Raw genomic sequence first — 23,702 nt, 5'->3', positions numbered from 1 at the left:
TGTAAAATACCGATAGTTCAGGGGAGGTGCCAAGTTCTGAGTGCCTGGAGTAGAAAAGGCTTATTTTTTTTTTTCCTTTAAGGAAAGAAACAAAACAAGCCAGGCTACTCTGTATTCTGTAGCTGTGCAACAGATGTTGGGTCTGCCTTCTACTGAGGAATGTGGTTTGGGGTACCGTCAGGTAGAGCGCTAACAGCTCCAATTCATCATCTGCATAATCCTGTGGTAGAGTAGATGGAGATGCTACTGCCCGTTAGTCATGTGTGTGCTCTGAGCTGAAGGTTTCGATTCAGCCAGCATCTCCCACTCCTTAGCCTGGAGAAACCAGGTGTTTAGATGCTGTGTATCAAGGAGGAGAAAAAAAAATAATATTCTGTCTTACATTTCAACATGAGGTCAACATGGGCAGTTGAAGTTCACATCTGGGAAGCTCGCGAGTCAGCAGGGAGCAATCTCTTCTGATTTTTCTTTGCACATGGCTCTGTAGTGGAAGAGAAGAGGTTGTCTGTTAAATTGCAGAAGTCCCAGTGGTAACCTTGCTGATGCCTAGAAGAAAGAGAAAAATGTCTTTACCGTCAAGTACTGCTCTAGTGTTGAGGAGAACAGGCGAGTCTGGGCTCAGGTGTAACGCGGGCCGCACCAAGGCAAAGGCAGCAGGATCAATACCGCTCTCCTGCACGTCTCACTCTGACCTCAAGATGCCGGTTAATCTTGCTGGGCTGGAATGCAAGAACGACTATGACATTAAAAGAGTTTGATTTTGCTTTTAATCATATGGCTTCTCTAGCCACATCCTGAGCTTTTCCTCTGGATTCCAATGAAGCAGCATTTGGGCTCGCTTCAAGGCAGCCTGCACAACGTACGCGCATACTGACCCCTGCATGTTCTAGCTACACCCAGCCTGGGCTGCAGCTGCGCTTGGCCCGGGGCTCGGCTGGTTAAAAGAGGATGCAAAACACAACTGCCACGGCTCCTCATCTGTCTTTCCAAGCACCGCGCCCTGGCAGTTTGTGGCAAGGGCTGAGCGCATCGTGCGGGCGTAAGGCAGCGCCTGCCATCGGGCACAGAGTGACACCGCTGCCGGCTCCCTGGCCCCTCTCTGCCGTCAGCAGCTGGGAAACCACAGCACAGGGCTCATCAGAGACAACGCAGGGCTGGCGCTGCTCTACAAAAGCTGGGGGCTAACCCCCCCAATTTTTTACAGCAATGGGAGCAGAACTCAGATTAAAATATTATTTTAATAACTAAAGGCCTATTTTCCACATACTTGAATTTACAGCACAGTCGGACTGTTTGGGGGGACTCAAGGCACTTTAACTGTCTTTTAATGCCATGTATTTACTATGGATTATCTGCATGGAACACAGTCTTAATAGTAAAAGAACTCTTCCTTTTGGACTGCTTTGTTTTCAAAATAAAACATGCAAAGGATGGTTGGTCATGTTATGTGAACTTCTGAGCAGGATCTTGTATTCTTTTAACCGACACCGTAAGAATACAAGGATTTTCAGGACATCCCTTTCTGTCTTAGTAATAACACATCATAGCAGGAGCTGTTCCCAGGACAGATCTAGGATAAACACTAATGTAATTGAGGTTTGAACCAAGACTATAATTTTCTTCTAATTTTATTCTGCTCAGCTTACTTAGATTTTTTTTTTTCCAGGCTGCTCAGCTTGAACAATGAAGTTTGCTTAGCCCATTTGACTTTTTGACAGTAGTCAGGTTTTGATCTCTGCACTAGCACTAAATTATTTCAAAAACATAACTAATTTCAAGGTCATTATCTGACATCTCTGGTAGCACCTCCAGGTTTAGGCTTCCTTCGCTACTGTACATGGAAACTATCAACAAATCGGCACGAAGCAGTAGCCAGAAGGAGATGATGAACTGCAGGAAAAGGCCCATCTTGCAGTTAGCTATGGCTGTCAATAGATCAATGCCCGTGGGAGCTTTGACAGCACCGCTTCCATGTGCGTTACACCTTGAGCAGCTGGTAAGGGCGCAGCCAGAACACGGACTCACCCGTAACCCTTCCCATGCACCTACCTTGCCAACGGCTGCACCGCACCGAAACAGCCGGGGCAGCACCGACACTGGGGTTGGAGCCTTTCACCCCGCTTCACATCCCCTACCAGGGGTAAGGACGAGCCTCGCTAGAGACGCCCCGAGGCAGCTGGACGGTGGCAGGCGGGCCGGAGCTGTAGGCTGCGCAGGTCTCCGATAGTAAAACATCTCGTGGTACCTCAGCTGCTCGTCTGTAATAGTGAACAACACGCTGTGCTTTGCCTGGGGCTAGTTAAACTGTGAACTCCCCAGCCCGGGGCCGTTTCATAGCACACACATCTCTCTATATATATGAACTGTTCCTGGCCTTGGCTGTGCCTGAGGAGCGTAATTTTCTAAGCAACTTGTCCCTGCTGCCCTTGCAAAGTGAATGTCACCATTTTTTCTTAACCTCCTTTCAACGGCTACAACTACATTGCAGTACTGGAAAAAGAAATCATAAATCTCCTTCGTCTCATCTTCCCCTCCACCTTCCCAAGCCCCTTGCACCCTGCTCATCCCCTCCTCCCCAGGAGTCTTTTCCAGGTTGGGAGAAACTGTGCTAACACAATACAAACAGCTATGAATTAATTTAAATAGGATAAAATACTTTTACTGTCCCCATGCCTTGTTCTATTTTTCTAAGCAGAGAAGTAGCAGATATATAATTAGAACATATATATTCAATTTATATATATAGAGACACACACATACATTATATATATATATATAAAAAAACAAATACTTTACAATACACAAATAAGCAAAAACATAAATAGTCAGCTCTCCTGAACAAATAGTCCACCAACATCCCAGCAATGGGGGGGAATCCCTTAGCCGTTATGCAAACAGGCAAGGGCTTGTACCCAGGTACAACAGCAAGCAGAACCATAATTAATAGCACTGAAAGCACGCAGGGAGCAGAGTGCTACAAAAGGGCCTGTGGGTGGTGGAATAAAAATCTCAAACAGATGCACAGCTCTGAATCTGCACTTTACAAGTGCTGCGGAATTAAGCTTTGGTTACGGCTGGGAGCTGGGAATTAGGGCTCCTGAAGTCCTCACCCGGTTTTATATGAAATGTCTTTATGCCTCGGGTTGCCTCATCTAGAAAGGAAGGATGGGAATAATTTCCTTTCTCCCAAATTGTACATGTGCTAATATTTGTAAAATACTTACAGATGCTCAGGGGAAGGGTGTTTTCAGGGGAAGGGGGGAATTACTTGCTCAGGTGACTGCAGGCACCATACGCGTGTCCATCTCAGAAGCCGGTTTTTTCATCTCTTATACTCACTAAAAGAATTTAGAAATCTTCTCAAGCCAGCTTTAATGCTGAGGAGCAGGCGCTGCAGACTCAACCCGTCTGACAGGAATACATAAAGCTGACACTGGCCACAGCGGTGGTGGGGGCAGCAGCACCCCCCCAAAGGGGCTCATTCAAATCCCGGGACAGGTCTGAGGGGAGCCATGGCTGATCATCATGCTGGGGTTTCTACGAGCTTCCTGAGCCAATTTTATTAGTCTGCATAAAAGACGTTTCTGGCTCACGGATGTAAGTAACAGATTATTTGTGTTGTTGCACTCAGCGAAGGGAAACGTCTTTTCCAACACACCCTCCTCTGTCTGACACACCAGCCGTTTGCTTCAGCGGCGGCTCAGCCACCTCACCCAGGAGGCTGCAGCTGCCTCCCCATCACCTGGGCTCCACGGAGAGCGACCGCGGCCTTAACACCCGCACCGTCTTGGGATGGACCTGCTGCGTCACGGCGTCTGCCTCCCCAGCCCCAGGGTCCGTGGAGAGCTGCTGCTGCATTAACAGCCGTACCACCTGCGGATGGACCTGCCGGGTCTCTCCAAGACCACCTTCAGCTGGTGCCCGCAGCAAGGGCTATCGGTACGTCAGGCAGGTAGTTCCACAGAAAACCTACAGCGCAATTCTCTTCTCTTCATCCCCTCGTCACACCCAATTATAAAATCACCAATCCAAAGGCTATTCTAGAATTGCAGCGGCGATGCCGCCACCCCCCCAGCCCCTGCAGACGTACCTTCACCCCACACGCTGGCACGCTTCTGCCCGCCGGGCTTCAAAAGGCTCAGGCGGTGGTTCTGCCACCACAAATTAGGATCTCAAGCTCCACACGGCTCTGGAGCGGCAGATAGGGAGGATTGGAGGGTGCCATCCTGTAGTGGGATCGTTATCAGCACAGCTCCCAGAAAGGCTGCGTGAACAGGCTGGATCCAGGGAAGCAGCACACACCTGCACGTTTCTAACCTCCATCTCCTCCCACCATTTTCTCATTGCAAAAGGAGGAGGAAGAACCTGTGAACTCAATTCACCTACTGAACATTTTCCAATGGCTGGGGTTTATTCTTCTTTTCCTTTTTACACAATAAATCCTGATTGTTAAGCAAGTAGGTCAGAGCAGGCAGCAATTTTCCTTTTTCTCTGGAAAAATGAGCTAAATTGTGTTGGTCCTCTCCTCAATTTGAACTAAACTCACAGAAATTGACAGGTGGTTTTGTTACTTTTTAAAAAACCTGACAAAATCTTCAGCATGTGCTAGCAGCATACATGTAAAGTCCTTTTCCTCTGCACAAAATACATAACTAATCAAGTTTCAGGATTGCTATGATAAATAAAAAACAAAGCCTTTTATATTTGTTTCCTTTTTTTTTTCCAGTAATGAAAAAAGTAAGTTTGCTATTCTTTTAAGAATAATAGTTGGGTTTCTTGCCCTGTGACGAGCTGCATGCAAGTACCCGCTGCCTTCCTGGTGCCTGCTCTTGAGGGTTATTTCCACGACTTCGCTTCGCTGCAGAAGGATTTCCAACTCTGCCAGCCTACAGAACAACCGGAAAACTCAGGGTGAGAATTCCTTAACTCCTTCACTCTTTCTGTCTGCCGGAGGTGGGATACCTCACGTGCCCGACTGGCCACAAAGAAATGAAGATCTACGATGGCTCCCGCTGTTGGCAACGCAAGGAAGCGGTGCCGGGAGGTGTCTGACAGCAGTGGAGATACACGAGTTTGTACGGGAACCTCCAAGAAACAGCCTGCGCCACGAGCGTTGGCACTGCGGCTGCTCAACACGCGGCAGTGAAGAGGAAGACCGAAGCGTGAAGCAATCACCAGGTTAATTTATTTAACACTTGTGCTATCCCTTGTTATGTCACTTTGTCCATATTTCCACGCCTCTACTGGAGGCCAGGTTACTCCCGTCCCCAGACAGGACGGACACCTTGGCTTCTGTGGAGTCAGCCTGCAACTCTGCAGAGAAGTCGCATCCCCAGGGAACCAAGGCTTTTCTTGTGTTCCTTCAAAGGAATAGCAGAGCCTACCGATATGCTCAGCCCGAGCAAACCGATCAGAGCAGAAAGCAGAGTGGTACAGGCTGCAGTAACTTCCTAGCTGTTAGGAAACTTCCCATGGCTCAAACGGTAATTATCTCCATGTTGTGCTGACAGGTTCCCATCTGTTTAGGGCTGAACATTGCATCTTAAAAAGCAGCAGAAAGAAGAGCACCAGCTCCACTCTGACAGGTTCACTCAGCTCTTCGGAAAACTAGAGGAGCCTCATTTGAGATGCTAATGAATTCTTGGTAATCCATTTCTCTTTCTGTGCTGGTCTCTATTTGTCTGCAAAACTGGAAGATAGAGAAAAGCTGAGGGCAGGAAAAATATAAGGAATATTTACAAGGAAGGAGCAGAATGAAAAACCTAGAGGCCAGATCCTCGGCTAGGATTTAGGAACTGCAGAAGAATGACTGTGATGTGAGATAAACCCTTAACATCTGGTGACAGATGAACCATATACACGGGGTGCAAACCTGCACCACCTTTGCATGTTTAGTGCCATCATCTGAGGCTGGAAACAAGCGGCAGGACTCCGGATTCTGCCTCCAGTATCTTCCAAAGGACCTTGAAGAGGTCCCTCCGCTCCCCCTGCTCCAGCGTGTTGAGGTAAGGCTTTATCTCCTCCACGTTGCACAGCCCTGTGATTCGATGCACGCGGAGCGTTCTAAGATCCCTGGTTGAAAGGCATGCTAGAAGGACAGAGCATTCTTAATTGGTCTCAGCCATGATCATTGTCCAAAATGAGGTGGAAGAGGCATGGAGAAAATGGCAAGTCCTGGCGTTAAATCCGCTTCTGCCCCACATGCCCCCAACCAAGACACTTATGATGCTAAGAGGAACGAGAACGTCTGCAAATTCTGTGTATTAGTGAAGACCTTGCCTCGGTTTTCTGCAGCCCTGCGTTTCAGGAGGATGCCACTTCGGTTTGATCCTGCAGTGAGGACACGGATGATGCAGCGTCACAGACCTGCCGCGAGGATCAGAGCAGCCAGGCCACGTATTAACCCCAGTCCTTCAGTGCATGTGATGTATTAAATAATTACCTCTTAATTTCTTCCCTGTATACATATTTTTTGTTAAATTTTCCATTATCTTTTTTTTCCTTTCGATTCCTCCAGCTGTGTCTCGTCCATATCACTGCACAGTTCCGCAATAAAGTAACAATAAAATCGGACTTTGCGTTATCGAAATTCCCATCAGCTCCTCAGCAGATCAAACCGTTTCCGAGGCCCGGGCCAGGACGCTGGATGCATACGTTCCTGCTCCTTCTTAGCCCTGTGCCACCCATCAGCCCTCCCGCACCCTGCCAGCAGTCCTGAAACAGAAACGCCAGCCAAGGACGGCGCGGGGATTTTATCCTGAGGACTCATTAAGAAGGATGCCACAAAACAGTGCCGTAATTCACTCCATATCCCTGCACGACACGTAGCAGAGCCTGTGCGGGATGAGTCAACGATCCCCCACTAATTCTGTACTTTTTATCATTTTGTAACAACCTTAAACTGCTTTCTTCAAGTATAAATTAAAGGCTGCATATAAGCTCCTTAATAACATTTCGGAGAGAATAAACATTTGGCAATTGAGGGGAAAATGGATTTAAGCAGAGTAAGTGCTGGAGAAGTTTTACTGCCCAAGACTGCGTATGAAGTGACACAAAACCTGGAAGCATTATGTCTTTCTTCGCAGTTTATTATTATTACTATTTCCACTCTGTAATGTTTTTAGTGCACTAGATGCTGTTCTCGTTAGTGTTGGTCCAAGCGGTGCAATCTTTCCAGCATTCTCTTTTGCCTCCCACCGCATTTGTTGTTTTCTTTTGATGCCCCAGCTCAATTAAAGACACCGCAAGAGAACGGCAGCTTTCCGCCTGTTGCTCAGTAGCTTTCTGGTTATCCACATCCAGCCCTCACGGTGGAGGGGGTTTCTGAAGACATGAAGAATGCAGATTCTAAGAGAAAGGTAAAAAGAACACCTCAAAGAAGTAATGTATAAGGCCAGGCTGGGGCGGCTGAGCACACTTGGCACACACCTCTGGCCCCCAGAGTCGAAAACGCGCGAAGGCTCACTTGGGCAGGACGCAGCGGGGCGAGACACAACCCTTCCCTTGCAAAACCAGATGCAATTTGTCCAGGCGTGACAGCCTGCGGAGCCCCTTCCCCGACCCGGGAACCATTTGAGCAGGAAGGGGCCCCCAGAGGCTGCTCCAGTTCCCCACCCTTAACCACAACAGCTTCCCCGCTGTCCCTGTCTAACCGCTGTGATTTCCGATTGGCGCCTAGCTCTACGTTTAAATATAGATGCTGCTCCTATCGCAGGGCTCTCCCGTGTTTTTCCTGAAAATCACGCATGTGATGAATGAAATCATGACTGGAAACTGTGCTGCTTTCATAGCATGAAAGATTTAGATCTTGCCTACACGGCCGTTGCAGAGGAATTCAATGACATGCTTAAACACGGTTTCGGCGCGTTTACGGCTACCTCCTGGCTTCCTATGGGTTTCAGATGTCTGATGTGCTTGGGTCTTTGGAAAAATCTCACTAGCGACTGTCTGCCGTCTAAACCCTCAGTATTTGAAAAGCTGACTCCATCGCAGTCCTGCTCTTGTCATTTAAATGTCGTCACTGTCTCTGCCACTGACAGAGCACCAGAGGCACAACTGATATTTTTACCAGAGTTACATAAAGTTGCTCACACGTTCGGTGTAGGCAGGGCAAAGATAAATTAGGTACACAAGCCAAGGCCACTCATGCATAGAATAAGCAGTTAGCACTCCAGCAGAACCATCACCATCGTTTATAACAACTCAATTGTACCTTTTTCCTTATTAGCTTTCATCCCGTCATCTCAGAACAGTTTACAAACACTGACTAGATTACAAAGACTCCAATTAAAAAAAACAACCGTGATTCATTCAACTAATTTAAAACAAACACAAGATAATACTTTTACCACACAACGCAATTAAATTGCAGAACTCAGTGCCACTGTTGCTATCGTTAATTAAGCCAATCGTTATGTAGGCAGACATATTTATGCAGGTCCACCACTGCATATTAAACATGGGAGCGCGGAGGTAGTTTCAGACTTCGGAAGCCCTTAAACCACTGCCAGGCTCCAGAAAGCTGGACCAGAAGAAGGATGCTCCATCTGCGTCCCATTTTATTACGTTCTTTCCCCAAGCAACGGTATCTGGTGACGAGCAGAAACATGGACATTGGTGCAAACGAACGAGTACGGCAGTCTGAAATCCTTTATTCCAGCATTCCTGAAACGCAACTCTATTGTGGTGGAACAGAGAGGTGCAAACCAGCAAAACGGCGACGGGGATGAGGGGAACGATACCTTTCTGTGTGCAACAGAACTGCTGGAGGATTTACAAGGCAGAATGCAACGGCACGAAGAGGCATTCAGCCAGGGCTGCTAGCTGTCTCCCAGACGGAAAAAGAACCAGGGACAACGTAAGGCTTTAGGCTCTCCCTAACGGGTGCTGCTCCATTGTGCAGCCAGGCAGAAGTGCCTTGGAGACACATTATTTTTGCACACTTGTCCAATTTACCTTTTCAGCAAAAATACTGCAATCGCGGTTACACCGTCAGGCATTCCTGCTCCCATCGTCAGTAATTCAAGCAGCAGTTACCGGACAATGCCGTATCATTATATTTGGGGTTGGTGTTTGTTTTGTTTCTATTTCAGTTTCACTAAGGAAAGTTCTTCCAGCAATAAAGTTCCAGGAAAAAAAAAAACACCACCAAAACAAACAACTGTGTTTGGGGGAAAGAAAACAAACCTACTGGGGAAAGTCCTTCAAACCAGCTGCAGCCCTCTGCTGCCATCGCATGGGAGCTGCCTCCGGAGCAGCAGGAAAACCTCTCCTGAAAGGTCCAGTTACTGTCCCCAAAAGAGCTAGTTATTGACAGACAGCTACTTTGGAAGCAGAATTTGTAAAAAGAAATGGTTATTTAAAAAAAACCAAACAATAAACAGTTTGTTAGTGAATGCGAGCTGTTTTCTGCTCTAACAAAGAGCGGCAGCGTGCCGTGGCTTTCCTGAACAATCCTATTTCGCAGTGCAGTGCCCGCAGTAACGGGCTGGATGGCAATCTGTAACTCCTCGCTGTGGCACAGCCTCCGCTGACAACGTTTGCGGCTGGTACTGTGCCACGTTTTTGTTTTACAACGCTACAGCTTTGCTCCAAGAGGTATGTTATGGCACGCTGATCTAGCGTTGCGACATCTTTCCGCTTCTGCGTAATTAATTTGTACACAGGCTTCACGGTCCTGGGTAGGCTCGTCCCGCAGCACCGTGTTGCGGGAGCCGTGCAGAGCTGCGCAGGCAGCTTTGCTCTGACGTTAGCAAACGCCAGGGCCTGGCGCTGTTGCTTGGGGTCACGTTTTCCCTCAGCAGACCGAAGATGGGGTTTGGCGGGCCCTGATCTCAGACAGATCTGCTACAACGTAGGCTGGCGGTCCGCTGAGATCTGGTCATAGCAGCAACCCACAGAGAAGCCCTCCAGCTCCACAGGCGCCCTAACGCTCGCAGCGCGGTGCGATGCTCCCTGGGGCGCCCATGCCGCCATGTCCGCACACCGGCCCTGCTGCACCTCGTGCTCCCACACCAGCCACCCGCCCCATGGCGGGGCATGGCAGTCCCGCCCGAGGACACCGAGCTGCCCTGGAAGCCGCTGTGTCCCCCCCGGCCCGCCCGGGAGGCAGAGGGAAGCGGCGGGCAGCCCCCATTCCCCGACCGCTCCGCTCTAAAATGGAGCCTCAACGGCCGCCGCGTTAATTATTAATGAGGGGGCGGGGCCAGGCGCCTCCCGGCCGTTCCGGGGGCGGGGAGCTGATTAAATTTTCATCAGGAGGGCGGGAACAAAGGGGCGGGAAAGCCGTGCGCGAGCCTCCCCCCCGCCCGCGCACTGAAAGGGGCAGCCAGCGAAAAAGGCGGGAAAATAATTATTACCAAAAAAATTAGCACAAAATTCACGGAAGGGGGCGGAATTATTAACAACAGTAATGAAACATTACTGGAATAAAGTACTGCTGCTGCCTGTAGTAATTTCCTCCCTCCAGCTGCCATCGGCCCCATTGACAACCAGCGCCCTGAAACTGAATTGTTTGGGTTTTTGGTTTTCAATGTTTGCAAACATTTCTTCTCCCGAGTAAAATACACAAATACAGGTGTGCCTGCCTGCGCGCACCTGTGCGCATTACTACGCCCGGGCCCCCCTTTTAGCCCCAGGAAGTAGTGACATTTGACTGAAATAATGCTTTTAAACATAATTTTAAGCAATAATATTTTTTAAAAGGATCTGGGTTTTGTTTTGTTTTGTTTTTTTTCCCCTTCAGGGACACGGAGTATGGTGCTCAGCAGCGGCAGTGGGGTCTGCTCGCCCCACACCCCTCCATTCCTCTGCCGCTCCCCTCCGAGGCAGCTGGGTGTTTGTAGGGTGGGAATTTCCCGGAGGTAAAAAAGAGCTCATAAGGTGTTGTCTGTAAGTAGCCATCAACTGCAAGACCTTCTGCTATTAACTGCCATAGGTTTTGGGGCGCAGGTCCCCGTTTTCAGCCTCAATTTTGGCAGGCTGCGGGGGACAGGGAGCGTGGAGGAGAACGCGGCCTAGCCTAAACGTCTGTCACAGCCCAGCTAAATCGGACCTAAAAGCACAGGTAAAAGGCCAGATATAACCCACTCCCTCAAATATTGCAGGCTAAGACAAACCCACCGAGGGCAGAGTTAAAAAAAAAAAAAAAAAAATGCTGGTGTTTCCCCTCCATCTGGACCCTGAAGGGACGAGCCCAAACCAGCCTTCCATCACAATAAAAAAATCCGAGTCACCATCAGCAGTGCGGTCAGGAATCTTCGAGATTTGCTTCCTACTCACGGTTGTTCACTGATTTAGACACTTACAGGGCTGGTTTGTACTACCCATCTGATGTAGAGCCTTTAGCATGAATAAAAATATGTTTTTTTGTAAATTGTCAGTGTAGGCCAGGAGGTAACAAGTACTAACATAACTCCATGGCTGCGCTCATTGCTCTAAGGTTTGGTTTGTCATCCCTCACTTGAACTTGTGCGTTTTTTATTTGCGCTGACAAGGAAAAAGAGAAAATTGAAAAAAAACCCCACACAACAAACTACCCTGTCGAGTTAATATTTGAAGTCATTCGTTTTATGCTCTGTGAGGAGGCAGGGAAACGGAAATGTTCCAAACCAATCTCCAAAGTAAACAACCTTTTGCAATAAATGTTTGCCAAATGCTAACACGGGGCTCAGAGAAATATCAGGACAAGAGTGCATCCATTAGCAGGAGTTTAGCGACTGCTTAACGGCGAGAAACATTCTAGAGCCAGTTGAAAGTTGATGCTTTCTGCCTTGTAAACAAATTAGCTTATAGCAACAAATAAGATGACCTGTTTTGGCTAATATTATGAGTTTAGCTTGTTAAATATTTAACGTTTACCTTTCAATTTTCCAGTCTGGATTAAGCACTTCTCTAAACAAGTGGTATCGCAGTAGCAGATGGAGATGCACAGTCCATTGCCCCGCTCTGGCTGAACTCCCTAAGAAATAAAAAACACATTAAGTCAAAAAGGAAGCAAATGGGAGCTTTCAGTAAAGTCTCTACGCTTTGGCTTTGAAGCTCGCTGCTTGTACTCATTTTTATTTACATTAATTTTATCTAGCTCTGCTCTGAATTAAAATAGTGGTAGTCAATTCAACTTCAACCAAATTGAACAGAAACAGACCGGAATTGTCTGAGTACTTCTCAAAACCTCCCTTGTGGTGAAGTATTTTCTTCTTCCATATAACACAACTGCAGATGCAAGGTAAGATTCTCAAAAAAACACTTAAAGATAGCATAAATCCTTACAGTACAGTCCTGCTAAAGACAGTAAGGGGAGCAGGGGAGGAAAAGAAAATACCACAGGATTGCAACTTTATTTCTCAAGTGTGAATCAGAAATACATTACCAGGCTCAGCCTGTTTTGAAGCACGTTTAGCGGTGCCCTGTTTTTAAACAGGAGCAGAGCTGCTGAGTATATTATACACAAGGATTCAAGTTGTCTTGAATCCAGTCGTGTGTATAAAATTTCCTCTGACTTCCGGCTTTGCTTTCAGAGGATAAATATTTTTCCATATAGCTGTATGTTTATCTATAGGTGGTTTCCTGATTGTTCTTAAAGGTGTTACATCAATTTTCTGTCTCTTCCCTGAGCAGCATAAAAGCCTAATGAAACACTGATTTTAGGAACAGTTATGTTTGTTCATGAGCCTTGTGAAAGTTTAAACTATAACCTTCTTTAGCTAGCTAGAATTATACTAAACCTAAATTAAAAATGCTTCCAGCGAAGTCTGACTTCCTTAAACGTACAATGCGAACTCTATCTGCACACAAGGACAAGGCGGCCAAGCCCATTTGTAACACTTTTGATGAAATGCCCCATATTCTTCCAGTTGTCAGGACAAACAGTGCCTCCATTGTGGATGTGGCAATTTTGCTCAGCAGCATATTAGAGAGGTCTGGCTTGCATGCTTTCGTAATAAATATGAAGGATGTTTGGAACTTGTTTTCTGTAATTTTTGTAAATTTTTAATCTTTGGAACAATGAGGTCTATTCTCTGAGTGTATTTCCCACTGATGGTAACTGGGATGTTGCACTGCAGCTTGGCCGGGTTCCAGTTATGTTACTACCGGCGCTGCCAGCTCTGGTAATTATACTGCAGCACTCATTCTCTTTGGCAATTTCCCTGAAGCCTCAGCTGCTGGAATCAAGAAACAGTGTGAAAAATCTCAGTTAGAAAAACCAGCTCTCATTGTTGCCTGACAATGTGAAGTGTACCTATTTTAGAGACTCAGAAACCAGAAGGCAAATCAAAAGAACTCGGAATTCAAAAGAATTTATTGATCTTTTAAAGCTCATTACTTTTCAGACCCTTATGATTTTGAGAAAGCCTGGGTCACTGCATTTTTTTCACACAGCAATACTGTATAATTTATTTGTCTATCACACATATAGTCGTTATATGGAATTAAGACATCTATTAACCTAAATGCTGCAGGAAAATATGGCCTGAACCATCACTTTGTTACTTTGAATCTTTTTTTTTTTGTCATATGCAAGCATGCATATAAGTGGTTATCACTCTAAAGGAATAATGTAATTGAAAATAATTTCAATAACATCTCTATAACTTTTTGGTGTTCTGTCAGATCATTAGTGTAAGAAGGTAAGAGAACGTTAATTACTGTAGCTTGTACCATCACGTACTTCCTCAAGAGTTTCCATTTAGAACTACCTACCTTGATGTCCCACTCATATGATGTCCTCAAGTGCTTTTATCTTTTCCTCCTCTAAGATCAGCTGAATACTCCGTTCTCTGAGACATGGAATTAGAAAATTGTTAGTAAATTGCATGTCATTGTACTAAATTCAAACAAAAACTTATCCTACACGTATGACAAGATTTTCACACTCCATCGCTATGTCTACAATGGAATGATTTCCTTTTAGCCTAGTTTTGGGTACGCTATTTTCCTCCTCTGAAAGTAGGACTTTCGTATTTTCTCTCCAGGATAAATTGATGGTAGTAACAGAACAATGACATCCACTGCAAGGACCAGCCACACCGTGATTCCAAACCAGAAACACAAACGCAGCAACCGTCGCTCCAGACAGCGCTGCAACCTCTCGGACAGAGATTCCCAATCCCTGACAACACTTGGGTATTTTAAAACACTTCCGTTAGAGATCTTTCAAATGGTATTGAATTATCTCTCAGGTGAGAATCTGATAAGAAAGGTGTTACTGCCAATATCTGAAAATTACCACAAAAGTTTTCCAGTTAGAAAAAAAATATTATTTAAAATGTTTTATCTTTTAGCTAGTTGAAGTAATTTTATGCAACTTATTTTCTGAATTTTCAGCTTTTATGTGACCAAAATGTAAATAATAATTACAAACTGTTTGAAGTGGTTTTTGCCTATTACGTGTGAAAAGTATTCCTTAGATCTATCCATTTGTAATTACTACAGTTTGTTGGCAAAGGAGATAAACAGTAATTACATTTTGTTTTATTTGTTAATCTTACTTCTTGGCCTATTTTTGAAGTAAGAGAAAGTTACTGACTACTGATGAGCAGTTTTTCTTGCAGTAAAGATTTACAAGTATATCGGGTTTTGCTGTTTCAGTGAAGGATATCAGCATGCTGAGCATGGTGTCAAAAACCATCAGCAACCGCCTTATTAATTACATCTCAACCCCATCAGGAAACCGACGGCTCTTACTGCAAGATTTTCATGACCTTGAGCTACCTGGCAAGAGAGAAGGATCCTGTATTTTAGAGCACTACAAATCTCTAGGTGATCCTTTAATACAAATGGTAACAATTAGAGGAGAACTAAGCTCAGTTAAAAGCTTTCTTCTGTTACATGCATTGATCGGTAAAATGCTGAGGATATGGCCCAAATAATTTGTGCAGCTCCCTCTGAAAGCTAGGTTCCTCCCCATGCCAAACAGCCCACTCAAATACCACTGACTGGCAGGGAGAGGTAGGAGGAATTACCTGAATTGATTCCAAAACCTCTTAGTTATGGAAAAAATAATGTGTGTTCTGCCTCCTCTGTGTTTATTTTTTTCATACTAAATGGCAAGCAGGGCTTGGGCAGAGGATCAGGTCTCAGTAGTAGGTGTTTCCAAATTTAGTCTGCTTGGACACCACCACTGGAAACTGCAGCAGAAACCAGGGCTCCCAGGCCCCACGCTAGCTGAAGGAATTTGGCTGTTCAGACTGCCTTCGTGTATCGCTTTGGAGCAGCTCGCATTCCCCAGTCTGGGAAAGGCAGCCACAGTACTTAAACCCAGCCTAATTCTGAAGTGACCGACATCGGAAAGCCTGCTCGATAGGCTACTGGAGATGTATCGCAGATCACATTCCGCTGCTGAGTAAAGAAGTACGCTCGTCACAAAAACGTGATTGCAGTTGGCAGTGACTAGCATTCTCCTTGGCAGCTTCGTATCAGTGTAAGGACTGAAATGGGCATGAAGAGCACATTCTCCTCTCCCGCTTAGCTTAAGGGCAACATGAAAATGTCTGCACTTTGCTGTCATGGTATATGCTGTGTGCTAACCAAACCCTTCCTGGGTGAAAAAGATTCACTTGTTCTTTCTTTCAGCTGCCCCGACCTCTTTTGGCATAGCGTAATGGAGTTCTAAATCAAAATGATATGGGTTCAGCGCTAACAAGGAGTGCTGTACAGTGCTCAAAGTCAAAACTGTTGGCTTTTTATCTTTTCTGATAATTTGAAAAAACACATTGATTCTAATTCATTCTGAAGCATTTTATCAGAGAAACAAATTACGTTAAAACATAGTTTGATCCATATCTATTTACTGTTACCCATCTGATAACAAAACCCAATTGTTTATTTGGCAGAAAAATAAAATTATGCCATGGTTAGATGCAGAATTATAAGTACGGTTTTAAACTTAAGACATTAAATAAAGGCATGCACAAGGTAAAGGAATGCTGTTAAAATAATTTAGACTAAAGACCTCCTATTGTAAGCAATCCATGTAGGTTTTGAGGTATCTCAAAATAATCTTAAGTGTTTCATTTTTAAAATGAAGCCTGAAACTCTCCAATTCTTAAAAAAAAAAAAATTAAAATTAGTTTGGGCTTTCTAGTAACCACATATAAAATGGCAACTTGTCATGTAGGTGTGAACCCATCACTAGAGTAGGCCTAGTAGTAAAAACATGCCATAGTCACAATATAAAGATCACTGGCAATATCCATGTCATCAGTGGAAGGTTCAAGAGAACGTTTTTGTTAAGAGGTCAGTTGCAAAAATCAATATTTACTTTAGAGCAGGAAAGACTGGACTCCCTGGGAAAAATTAATTCCTGTTCAGAGAGCCTGGACAGCGTCTGCATGTTACAAAGATCTCACTGAGCCTCAGAGGGTCTGGCTCCGCCCAAGTCCATGGTAAAGCCTTCCAGTGCTTTTACTGGGGTCAGAATTTCAGCCGTTGTTTAAAATGGACCTGAGTTATAAATGATTGTGGCACTGTCCTTCTGCTCAGGCGGGGATTGTGCTGTACAAACCCGGAGCAATACCTTTTGCTCAGCCCTTTTTACTCAAGAGACTTCTCCCCACTCTGATGGCTGTATCCTGGTTTGCAGCCACACTGTCTTAACAGTTGCAGCTATTCCTCAGGGAGTTCTCCCCAAAGTCAGTAGAAAATTGACTTGACTGAGCTTTGGACCGTGTCCTAGGCTGATTAATAAATGATGTCTGTGATGTAGGAATGCTAACATGCGTCTAAACAAGGAAAGAGTCAATTGAGAACCTCAGTAAATGCATAAGGCACTTCTTAGCACTGAAGAAGTCGTGTATTTTTTGGGAGACTGACAAGTCAGAAAAAAAAAGGTTTGGTTTGGTTTGGTTTCTTTTTCCCAGAAAAAGACATGCTTTTCTGAGGATTTCTTGATTAATGGACAAACAAGATATATATATATTTTTTTTTTTTTTTTAATTCTGGTAAAAGCTTTTGAAGAGCAAGCTGTTAACCCCTTTTCTATCAGCAGTGTAGAAAAAAAAATGCTGCTTAACAAACAGCTCTTGCACACTGTAATGAACTCCAGACTTTGACATCCTAAACACATACCATTTCAGTCCTGTCTAGGAACATACTTTTACCTCTTAGCTATGTTTTACATTAACAGAGTTTAGAATATTTTCTTTTTAGATCATGTGGCTATCTTGAAAAAATGTTGGAAGCTTGGCTTTCCATGATGTAAGGGGAAAACCAGCATTCCCCAGGGTACTGTTAGAAGAGGTGCAACAAGTAACATTTATTTCCAATATTTTTAACAGCTGCAATTCTAAAACCAATTGAGTAATTTTAATAGGGCTCCAACTGTGACCAACAGGGACTTTAAAACAACGCAATAAACAAGCTACGGCACAGGAAGCCTACACAGCCCCTGACTTTGTTCCCCTCCCAGTTCTTTAGTAAAAGATGTCCCTGCTACGAAAGCACACACCCCTTCCCCAAAGCACCGATCGCTGTTTCGTGTGGCTCTTTTCACCTTGCCGTAGCGGCTTCTCCTCACTAGTGTCTGCACACACGGGACGTGAAAGCTTAAGCTAATTCAGCAATGCCTGTGCCACGTCTGTACACTCATAGTTGTGTATTTGTTTTGTTCACAGGGCTGTTGCTTAAAAGATGCACGCTCCTACTGCCTACAAAAGATAGGCTGAAGTATACACACAAAGTTCTCTCAGAAGTAAGTTTGTGTTCCTTCCTCCAGTGTTTCAAATTGTCCCTTACGCTTACAATACCATTTCTAGAAGGCAACTGTTAGTGCGATTATGCCTTTTACTGTCCCTTTGCTGGACTTTATTACTACTGTGGAATGAATGTATGGATTTGACATCAGTATCTTTTAACAACAATAGAAAAGCCTAAGCCAGCATCCTGAACACAAGGTTGTTCTGGTGAGATTTCATATTCCAAAATCAATGGTTTTCAGCCTTTCTTCAGTTTGTGGACTACTAGAAATTTTGCAGTGGAAGAGCACAGCTCTTCATAGAAATTTTACTCTCCTGAAAACAAGGTTGCTCTTCGGAGCTTACTTTTGCACACCCATTTGACCAGTTTTGAACGTAAGGCTAAGCCATAACACAGGTACTGTAACTTGTTTCCTTATGCAATAAGGGAATCTCTCTGATCGGTATTGATGTACACAAGTAGCCCAGAGAATGTGAAATCACAGGAATTAGCTTAAGGGCAGATAAGATAAATGACTAGTGTTTTGCACTTGCAGGTTTCCTGTTTTAAATTTAATGGCTGTCCAAGTCCTTTGCATTGTTTAGGATTAGAGTGCTATGGGGTATTTTTACAGGTACAGTATCTTTATGGAGAGAAGGCAAGTATCACACCTATACAAGAAAATTAAGGTAGTTTTCTAAATTAGTCTGTGTTTTTGCAAGACATTTAGAAGTATAAGGTGGTTTTAAGCCTTGGGCGGGGTGGAAGGGAGCAGGTATTTATTCAGACTTCTCTGAATTTCCTTTCTGGTTGTTTAAGTTGCTGATTTGACTCTTGAGAATTCCTTGATCTGTATTTCACTACCAACCAGTCTGGATTTTGATTAGCAATTTATTATCTAAGAAGACATAGGAGAAGGGGAGCATTTTATTACACAGCTTCAAATTCACAAATCAAGAGCAGAGACGGTTTAGTTTAAAAGTATATAGCTATACACATCATATTTGTTAGCTTGTAGTAGCTTAAAATTAATAAACATTTAAAAAGCGTTGTCAAATGAATTAGCTCAGCAATCCACAGCTTATTTACTGTAGCGACTACTGTGACTGCAAATATGCAGTAAAACACCAGGGCAGGACCTTTTTAACACCACTTGAGATGTTTGATTGTGAGGTGTTAGAATTGCCGTAATGGAAGCTTTACTGGAGAGTAACTGCTTAAAAAAATACAGAAGCAAATTCTCTCTTAGAGGAACAGGCATTCTGAGCACATTGAAATGCATTTCAGTCTTAGAAACGTGTGCGTACAGGTGTTGTATACATATGCGGCACTGAAGTATTTGATAATACAAAAAAATGTTATTATCTTTACGTGGTTAAGAGTTACAGATAATTATTTGTGCTGGCACATTTGCCTTTGTAGCAAATACCTTTGTGTACTTTTCCACATCAGGCTCAAAAGTAAGAGCTTTTCCCTGAATGTGGAACACCATTAGCAGCTTTTGATTCTGGGCTGCGTTAAGCTTAAGCACAACCTCTGCGTAATGTACACCACCTCTGTAGCAGAGAACGGTTTCCCTACACGCAGCAGGGAGATGCTGTGCAGGCACCACGCTGCAGGTATGACACCCTCCTCTCTGTTCCTCTGATAAACTGCAGGACAGATTGTATTATCCAATATGAACAATGGCATTGTGATCTAAATCTATGGCTCAATCTGTTCATTTTTACCCCCTTTCTTTTGTAATCTTCAGATCCTAACAGCAGGCTGGGATGAACTAGAGTGTCACCGGGTTTTTAACTTCCTCTGCGAGCTGAGCAATTTACCCCGTAAAGTACAGACAGTTGTCAGCAGCAAACCGGGTAATCACCAAAGCAGACAAAAGTCCTACAAAATCAAATTGCACTATCGTGGAGGAGTCAGAAAATTGATCTTGTTTACTGCAAACAAAATGTGTCTGGAATTCAGAGTGTTTTAGCTCAGCCAAGCCTTGTAGCACCAAGCCTTTCCTGACTCTCACGTATGTTCTGTTAGCTCCAACATCACACAGAAAGTGGGCACTCTAAAGCAAACACTTCCCCTTCGTATAGATGAATACAACTATTTTTCCTTCACCAAAAGCAAAGATGAGTGGTTTTGTCTTTGACACGTATCCTGTAGTGAGGAGGGTTGTCTTGAGAGGCATTTCGGGTTTTTTTTGAGCCATTCCATTACCAAACCAATGCATACCTTACATATATATGTAAGCAGTCACATAGACTTGAATCTTTCCTACTGAACACCAACACCAGTGAAATCAACGGGAAAGGAACCAACACAGAAATAAAGCGATGCAGTAAAAAGTTAGGTTAAATATTTCTGAAACACAACACTGACGTAGCACATGCCTCTCAAGAAATTCTCGTGTTACCCAGCACAGAACTGGGCATTTCTGTGAAACGCTTCATACACAGCCATACACACACTTCCTCCCGTTTCCACTAACTGATGCCATCAGAGAGAAAAGATCAGAGTAACCGAAAAGCAAGCTGAGAGCCCTTGAAGACATACAGGAGCTGCTGCAGAAAGGCACCAGAGAGTACATCGGTAGATGCTGTGGCCTGAATTAGCACAACACATCCAGAAGAGGCAGACTCTGAAAGTAACAGCTCAGAACTTAATTAAATCCCCCTAGATGTTATTGGGCAGCTTTAAGAAAACCCTTCTTTCTCTCGCTATTAAAAAACATGATCATCTGTATTGCACAAGGTTTAAAGGATTTATAATCTCTACACTCTTTTACCCTAGGAAGTGCCCGAAAGCTAGAGCTGCGGATAAGGTTGTACTGTCGTCGCGTCTTGTTGAACCACTGGGTTCATCAGAGTGACTCTGCATTCTGGTTGACCCGGATTTTAAAGCCGTGGCCCATGGTCAATCAAGCTCGCCTGCTGTATATCATCTTTGGGCCGGTGTCCTCTCTTGATGGTGAGTAGTCTGGGGGGTTAATTTTCAAAGTTTGTTCCCTGAGGACGAGAGTTCATTGCAGGAGGCAGCATTTCTGAAAGCCAAGCTTTATGCAAATAAAATGTAATTGTATCACCTAGAAAAAAATAGTTCTGCTTAACCAGAGCTCACTAACACTTATAAAATACATAAATGATGTGTATGTGTGGATGTATACGTACATCCATAGATATATCTAAAAAAGTAAAATTCAAGTGCAGAAATTGCACCTCTGTTCCTCTGTTCTCCCCTTCTTAGGGCAGAGTTAGCTCAAATGCACCACAAAGCAGCATCTGTTTCCCTGAAGAAAAACGTGCTTTCTCACTTAATTATCATACCTGGGTTTCTTTAACTCTCCCTTTGATTCATGGTGCGACTACCAAGCAAGACCGTGCTTTTGCCCAGGAAGGCTGGACCAGATGATCCTCGAGGTCCCTTCCGACCTGGTATTCTATGGTTCTGTCCCTACTAAAACAACAGATGGAAAAAATCTCACTGCCACAAAGACTAAATTGTGTTACCCGAGTTCCCCTCCTCTGACCCCGCTGTAAGGCCCAGTTCAGCACCTTCCTTGTTTAAAAAAATTACTTTGTCACTTAATAGCAGTGTGATTAATATATTGCTCAGGACATGTGGTTTGGCAGAAAATGATAGAAGGACCAACAGATGAGACCAGCCTGAAAGGTCTGGCAGATGCGCTTAAGCTGCTGTATGACACAGAAGCTAGAGAGTGGACAGCAGATGACGTTATCAGTCTTGTGGATGAGCTGTCAGGTGTGTTTTTGCCTTTGTCGTTAATCCATGGGATTATATGCTGCTGTGCTCCAAATCTGACAATAAGTGTGTTTCGGACACGCGGGTGCCTTGGGAAACTGCCTGTAGGATTCCTTACAGTAGCTGTGGTGTAACTGGAAAAGTCATTACGCTCGGAAGCCAGGCAGTAGCTGGGGATGAGAGAAACCCAGCACTGCTTACAGACCCAGGCTGTCTTCCCCCCATTGTGAAATATTTTAAGAATCTATGCAGACCTTGAAAATTCAAGTCTTGTTTAGCCATTATTAAGGAAACATTGTCCAGGCTGTGTAAGCTGAAAACATACTGTTTGTTCAAGCCAAAATTCTACTGAACAATGTTAACAGCTACCCTGAAAGTTAGCGCTGGGTGAGATTGTATCGCAGAAGCTACTGTGAGCAGCTCTAACTGCACTGCTGGTGGGAGCTGCTTGTTGACTTCGTGCTGGAATTGTAAGCTAGAGGCTATCCTCTCACAAGTTCTAGTTAGCTAGCAAAGCCAGCAATTCATAAATACGCATCTTCCAGAATAGTTTTGGTGGCGCTCCTTTCTTTTTGTTCAAAGATCCCTAAAATTCTCTCTAATTTATTACAAAGTTGTTCCCCGGGAGTGGCTCATGGAGAACAATGCTCGGCTTCTTATTCTGAGCGGAAACAATATTTGCTTCACTTTCATGGCCAGCAAAGCTGTGAATGGAAGGGCTGTCGAGTTAGCCAGGCTCATGGTCTTCCTGACTTTGGTGAGTACTACTGAACAGAGCAGGCTCTTTTGTCTCTTTACCCCAAGATTTGCTTTCTCAGACTTGAAAACTTTCCCCATCTACTCCTACAAACCAAGAGTAAGTCCAGCAAGAGGCTTGGTACTCTTCCACCCTCTGGTCCCTGCCCAGCACATCTCTGCAAGCTAGCAAGCATCTGCTTGAGAAGTACCACCAGCAAGTTGAGAAGTTCTTCCATTAGCATGCCAACAATAAGAACAACCTCTGTATCCTCATAAAAAAGCCCTAATTATCCAGGCTATGGCTGCAACCGACCCAGTCATTCACTACAATCAATAGTTAATTCTAAGATTCAGTCTTGCCTTTTATAGCGTCGTACTCATCATGAACAGTGCGTTTCTAACATTTCCTGTGCGTGCCAGGTCTGTGAGAAGGACCTGTACTGCATGGACTGGGCAGTGAAAATGATGCAGAAGGTCTGCAAAGTCTTCAGCACCCCAGGGGAGAGAAACAACTTCCTGCAGTGCGTGGAGAACGCCTTTGCGCACATGCTCATGGACATGCTGCAGGCAGTGCTGTCCGGTAAGCCTGCGGGTCTGCGAGCCGGGACGTGCTCTTTAACTGGGAGCTAGCGCTGAGCAAGGCATCAGGGAACGCAGCGCGGCTTCGCAGCCTGTCCTCCTTCCCGCCCTCACCAGGCAGAGCAACACCGGAGTGCCTCGGGTTTTTTGGTCACATAAAAAAAATGAAGTGTCGTAATTGGGCGAGACATTTATTTTAAGCAGTCTCTCTTGTCTAAGAGATTCCTAGTGCCACGGATGGTGAAACCAACCACCTTTTCAAACGCCTCCCAGCAGAGCGTTCGGCCCGAGGTCCTGTCGGGCTGTGCCTGAGCTCGGGCTCTGAGCAGCTGCCAGCCAGCCCGTCCAGCTCAACAAGCTGCAGTTGCTCCTGTCCGCAGCTTGTCAGCCTTGATCAAACCTCAGGAGTGATCACGACGGCAAGCTGGAAGGTTGAACGGCATGCTCAGTTAGGAGAGATTTTTGTCTCAATGCACAATTGTTCTTGTCCATTTTTGGACAAGCTGGCAAAGGAATTTTGGAGAGAGTCTCCTCTGTTATTTCACAGCTGTCCTGCCATCACGTGCAGTAGCCAATGCCCCATAAATCTAAGCAGAGGCCACTGATTCAGCCTCTGCTGAAAACAATGAAGGAGTAAGATTTATCTTCAAAGAAATAATTTAGTTCCACTAATAATTTTAAAATGTTTTTCTTTGCCCTGGCAGGGGATCGTGATGAAGAGGACAGCAGCTTTTTGAATTTGTTTCACCTTGTAAATGCTCAAGCAAACTTCCATAAAGAAATTCTGTACCTGACCATGAGAAGCAACAGCAACGCCCTTTGATGCTCTGGATTTTACAGACTCTTGCTCTACTCTTGCTGGATTTTCTTTTTTTTTTTTTTTTTTTTTTTTTTAACATTTGCAAAGCAGCGTCCAATTATTTCTTAAATTTCCATTCCAGCAAGAGCTGCAGTGG

General features: G+C 44.7%; 1 protein-coding gene across 1 annotated transcript; it reads left to right on the top strand.

Annotated features, from left to right (window-relative positions):
* The first annotated feature begins 13,999 nt into the window (after positions 1-13,999).
* FBXO47 (F-box protein 47) lies at positions 14,000-23,569 on the top strand. Its single transcript, XM_010122594.2, has 10 exons — positions 14,000-14,180; positions 14,590-14,760; positions 17,613-17,689; positions 18,230-18,307; positions 19,427-19,535; positions 20,461-20,637; positions 21,283-21,429; positions 22,044-22,186; positions 22,588-22,747; positions 23,451-23,569. Exons 1-10 carry the CDS (start codon positions 14,000-14,002, stop codon positions 23,567-23,569), a joined length of 1,362 nt encoding a protein of 453 aa, XP_010120896.2.
* Positions 23,570-23,702: the final 133 nt, after the last annotated feature.

This window comes from Chlamydotis macqueenii, chromosome 25 (assembly GCF_036417535.1).
Source record: "Chlamydotis macqueenii isolate bChlMac1 chromosome 25, bChlMac1.mat, whole genome shotgun sequence".
Classification (NCBI taxonomy): domain Eukaryota; kingdom Metazoa; phylum Chordata; class Aves; order Otidiformes; family Otididae; genus Chlamydotis; species Chlamydotis macqueenii.
Note: the sequence above shows the minus strand (reverse complement) of the source record. Positions and strands in the feature narration are given on the sequence as shown.

Excerpts from the sequence above, each read along its gene's own strand:
- FBXO47 (XM_010122594.2), top strand. The coding sequence starts at position 14,000 with ATGACATCCACTGCAAGGACCAGCCACACCGTGATTCCAAACCAGAAA. Across the intron at positions 14,181-14,589 it reads GGTATTGAATTATCTCTCAG|TGAAGGATATCAGCATGCTG; the intron begins GTGAGAATCTGA and ends TTGCTGTTTCAG. Across the intron at positions 18,308-19,426 it reads GCTATGGGGTATTTTTACAG|ATCCTAACAGCAGGCTGGGA; the intron begins GTACAGTATCTT and ends TGTAATCTTCAG.